Source organism: Anopheles darlingi, chromosome 2 (genome assembly GCF_943734745.1).
Source record: "Anopheles darlingi chromosome 2, idAnoDarlMG_H_01, whole genome shotgun sequence".
In the NCBI taxonomy this organism is placed as follows: domain Eukaryota; kingdom Metazoa; phylum Arthropoda; class Insecta; order Diptera; family Culicidae; genus Anopheles; species Anopheles darlingi.
In genome coordinates this window covers 57090797-57095899 of record NC_064874.1, presented here as the reverse complement: position 1 = coordinate 57095899, position 5103 = coordinate 57090797, and the positions used below count along the sequence as shown (strand labels likewise).

General features: G+C 52.9%; 1 protein-coding gene across 1 annotated transcript in view; it reads right to left on the bottom strand.

Annotated features, from left to right (window-relative positions):
• Positions 1–2475: 2475 nt before the first annotated feature.
• Positions 2476–5103, bottom strand: part of LOC125948704 (protein apterous-like) — a 51593-nt gene continuing 48965 nt past the window's right edge. The window contains exons 7-8 of the mRNA XM_049675016.1: positions 2810–3006; positions 2476–2646 (exon numbers count right to left, since the gene is read on the bottom strand). Of these exons, the coding sequence (XP_049530973.1) occupies positions 2476–2646; positions 2810–3006 (368 nt within the window). The remainder of the gene's footprint in view (positions 2647–2809; positions 3007–5103) is intronic.

Here is a 5103-nt window from a genome sequence, read left to right as displayed (position 1 = left end):
CTTCCGCATGTTCCGAGAATCCAATGATAAATTATGAAACCATTTTCACGGCATTCCTCTGCATCCCCGGAGAGAGCGAAAGAACTCGTAGCCACTTGAGAAAATCAGAAACAAATTCCAAACTAAACCGCGACCACCACGAGGTGGAGTCTGCTTAGCGCGGCGTCATTAGTCGCAGCATGCTGCGTTGTTGTTGGGGAACCGGAACCGGGACAACGGCTGCTAGTTTGCTGCTCCTCCTTTCCGTTTTCAGGAAACATTATTCGTTTCATAAATATTACATTTGTCTCAATTTAGGAAAGGGCAAGCGCGAGGGGCGACGGAAGCAGCACGCACGCACGGCCGCTGCCAAGTCGAAAGTGGAGTTTTTGGATTTTATTTAGAGCTTCCGCTTGCTGGAACAGCGACATCATGGTTGGTACCGCATTTTAGAGCCACATGTTGGACAGATACGGTACCGGGCAGGCAGGCACTAAGGCAGCATCCAGCATGTCTCAAACTTCAAAGGGAAACTCCTCAGAAAGAATGCCAATAAATCCATGTTCGCTTGTCGCATTCAATGGTAATAGCACAATCAAGCTTGCCGGAATGGCCACATATAGCGGGTCCCCTAAAAAGCTTAAACATATGTGCATTGCGCGCGTATGTTTGCATCGAATGCACATTAACATTGCACCCCCCCCCCCCCCCCCCCCCAGCGCAGCGCGGATAATCCTGGCGCTCGTTATGTCCATTGATCCGGCTGATCGCACCGTTTCGCGGCCATTTTGAAGCGAAGCAAAAACAACGTAGCAAGCCGGCACAAACAAGCAAAACGATTTGCAATTCATGACGACACTACACACAGGCTGGTCTGCAAGCAGGCGGCGGATCCTGCAAAACGGGAATGGATCCATTCAACAGAAAGGCATCACCGAGATTCGCATCGCATCGCAGCAAGCTGACAATTCGTCGCCATAGTACGATTGGGCGCGACCCCCGGTCGGACGGTCGGTCGGGCCAAGTGATGTATTATAACGTCATCGGAAGCGGAGTCTGGTCCGGACAGGACAAGGGCAGCGGATGGCCACCAAAAAGGGGAGCCACAGACGATGACAACGACGACGACGACGTTGAGGAGAAGATTGGCGTTCAAATTTTGAATCGATACCAATCCGTTTGACAACAGCACAAAGGGTGGTAGGTGGGGGTGGGGGTAGAAAGAAGCGAGGGGGAGTTGTCAATGGAAGGAAAAAAAGGCTGGAGAGACGCGAAATGGCTCTGACTGTCGAATGATGGCGCAGGTAATCATATGTGCATACATTATTATTAAGAATCGGTTGCTTGCCCAGACTTCTTCTCGGTTGACCGGTCAGGCTCCGGTCCAGGCCATCCCATCAGGTTTCGATTGGCAGCAACAGCCGTTCGATGTTCTCCGTCGTCGTCTTTCTCTTTCTCTCTCTCGGTGAGTGCGTCGGACTACTGCGATCTGCGCCATCTTTGTGCTTCTGTGCCTCGTTTTTCTCTGCGGCCGCAGCCACCGCCATTCATCTGCCATTGGTGGACAACGACAGCGGCACCGGCAGCAAGCGATTGTAATCTTCTCCACAAAATCTCGCCCCGCTCGTTTAAGTTGCCCGCCACCATCCACCCCCCTTTACCCGTTCCTCGTTCTTCATGCACGCTTTCGTTTTGCTTCGCCAAACATAACATCCCTCCCCGATGGTTGCTATGTTATTCAAAGAGATATTTGCGCAAAGGTGCTGCGCCCGCCGCCGCCGCCGCGGCCACTTGCAACAACAACATTCTCCGAACCGGTCTCTTGTTGGCAGTCGAACGAATTTCGTGCTTTTTGCGCTTCACATCCCTCGTGACAGCCAACGCGAGGAACTAGCGCCAAGGGATGCTGCAGCTCTAGTAGCTTGCTTAGATGCCAAAAGCGCGAATCGTTCATATTCCAGAGTACCCGCCAGCCCCCTGCCCGGTGCATGTTTGCGGCTTGTCGCTTTCGAGTCGAGGCACGCAAGCACGCACCGGCAATCCGACAAACTCCCGGACCGCCACCGAGCACAAAATGGAAATGGAATCCGAATTTGAATATAATAACATCATTGTTCCGCGACATGAGCCTGTGCGAGCATGCACGCATTCATCCCCCTGACTACACAGCCTACTAGACTGTCATTCGGTTGCTAGCAGAGCTTCAACACACTTCCTTGGAGTACTTGTTGTTGTTGTTGTTGTTGTCGGAGACTTCCTACCAGATATGTTTTTCCTTTGCATTTTCCGTTCCGTGGCACGAACGCACCACGTCGCCTGTCACTGCACAAGGGACCGCTGCACGCCATTTGCTTTTGTAGTAGTCTTTTAGGTGGTGTTTGTTGAGGTTGAGGCAGCAGCACCGTCAACAGCAGCAGCACCACCACCAAGCAGTCGACGAATCCAGCGGCGAAGGTGCACTTGCCACTGCATGTGCCGCTGGTGATGATGTTGTTGCTAGTCGAGCGAGGAAGGGCTGCCCGGGCCGCCCATAATGTAGGAACCGGGACTGTGCGATACGTAACCGTCCAGGTCAAGCGAACCGTCCCCCTTGTCCGAATCGATGATCTTACCCTCCTGCTTCATCATCATGCGGCGCCATTTTGCGCGTGCGTTCTGGAACCAGACCTACCGGACAGCAAAAGAGAAAGAGAGAACGAGAGAAAGATGGGTTGACATTAGCACAATCGAATTGAAGACGATTCCCTCTCTGAGATAGCTGGATATCGATGCACCACCCACATTCGGATCGAGTTCCCCCAATAAAGGATTCCCCCCGCCTCAGACTTACCTGTAGAACTCGCTTCGGTAGTCCCGTCTTCTGGGACAGCTGCTTCAGATCCTTCGCGTCCGGATTGTGGTTGATGGCGAAGTAGGACTTCATCGTACGCAGCTGGTGGTGTTTGAAGGACGTCCGCATTCGCTTCGCTCGCGAAGAAGATCCGAGGCCTCGGCTAAAGCCCAGATCCAGATACTCAGTGTTGAGGTCTGCATGGAAGAGAAGGGAGAGCAGAGAGTAGGAAGATTAGTAACGATAGTCGACGTTGCAGGTCGCGTGAGGATTAGAGTCGCGGCCGCGTGTCGTTTTGTGGTCATCCACACGAAGAGGACCACCGAACTGAACTTTATTGCCGACTCCCTGAGCTGGCCCTGAGGACCTTGGGGTATGTGCCAGCTAGTGCCGGTGCTGCGGTAGCCAAACTCACGTCCAAACTCAAAGACCACTTCCCGTTCGATGTACATCGCGATCGTAAAAATATCGTCCCGCCAACCCTGTAACCCCAACGTGGCCACGAAGACCTAGAAGAGCCACCACCGAAGGCCTCCAGAAGCTCCAGACATTTGTCTGTTAGAGACTGAACTACGGAGTACGTTTTAGTGGAAAAGGAAATTGTACCTCGTAACTCGCGCTCTCTCTCTATTTCTCTTTCTCGTCTCGTGTCATCCTCGTTCGGATGAATCCGGATGCTGGATGGAGTGGAGATGCCGACAGTGTGTTGCTGCGGACGGCCGGACGGAGCAGCGTTTTATGAAGAAGCAGTTCCCTCGAGGTTGCTTGTAATAATCGTAAAATCCACGCGCCCCATACTCGATGTCTTAATCCTAGGGAACGAGTCCGAGGGTCGTGGAGCACGGCATAGGGGTGCTACTTGTTTTAAAGAAGCGCCCAGCACCCCAGCACCAAACCCTCGACATTCGTGGAAAGTATGATCTCTCTCCTTCTCTTCTTCACCTCGCTTGTGTCTTTCGCGCCGTTTGCAGACCGAGGAAGACGCCATAGAAGTTTGACTTACTACGAAGTTCACCAAGTCGTACCCTGGAGTTGTACCCACATTGAGATGCGCCATTAAAACGGACAGAGTAATTACCGAAAACACACAGAAACAGAAACAAACACCCAAAAACCTGTCACAAGCGTAATGATGCTCGGTGTACTGACGGCGGTGTAGTTTTCAACGTATTCCTTCCACAGGAGAAGTCACTTGAGGTGTACTTGGGAGTGTCTTGAGTACTCCTGGCCTACGGAGGAGCCATAAGATCATCTAACGCGCTAAAACCACGAGTTTACGAGTCTACGTTCCGAAGAGGCGAGTCCATCACCGAGCATCCGGTGTTTCCCACGGTCTGACCCAAGCACCGGTAGGTTGAAGATCGGGATCTCGCCATATCAGACGCCAGGGGGAGGGGCTGGTACGTCAAAAGTAGAGCCCTACCCCCGTTTCCGTTGCCGTTGCTGATGAAGAACAACTTCCAGTAGCCAGATCCTAGACAATGGCGATCAAAAGTTGATCGTCCTTCCAAATTGCCGACCGAGGCATGGCGGAGTCGGCGCTAGCGAATGAATGAACCGATCGGTCCGGATCACGGAACGGATCGTAATCCAGCCGCCATAATCCGACAGACACACAAATTATAGACCACAAAACGGCGCGCGGCATGGAAGCCCCCGGTTGCCGGGCATAGGTGATCGTGAGGTTCAGCCAAAAATTCGGAAGCCCCGATCGGTGCTTTGGCTATTGGGAATTGTCTTCCTATTCCCCCAACTCCCGCGGCATAATGCCGAGCGGCGTTTTGCGTTTTCGGCTACCAGTTTTACCGAGGCGTTATCGAATTCTACTTCAACCGGACAAGCTGAGGCCAGTCCTTCCACCTTCGTAGACTAATAACGGGGTTCGAAAGCGCCAGACTGACGCACCAGACAATGATACTGTTTTGTGCGATCCGGCGTCCTTGGCGAACGGTGTCTGGTGCCATGGTGCCACCGTCGGAACGATGCCCGATAGCTCTAACTCCAGGCGCCTGTCGAGTTGTCAAATTGAGCGATCCCCAAGAGGAAATACAAAAACAATGACGTGCGCGTGCGTCCACAAATCCTGTAGCCCCGGGCGCAGGTGATCGAGAATTTGTTTCCGTTTTTGTGCGAAGATCCGGCTGCACGGTACGAACCTCACGAGCAAGTCACGAGCCCAAGACACGAAATGTGCCGAAAAGGTGCGTAATTTGAACCGCGAAGTCATGAGTTTTCAGTGGCTTCTGTTCTGAGCAGAAGTGGCCCCGATAATTGCCGGTGCGTGTGGTGCAATG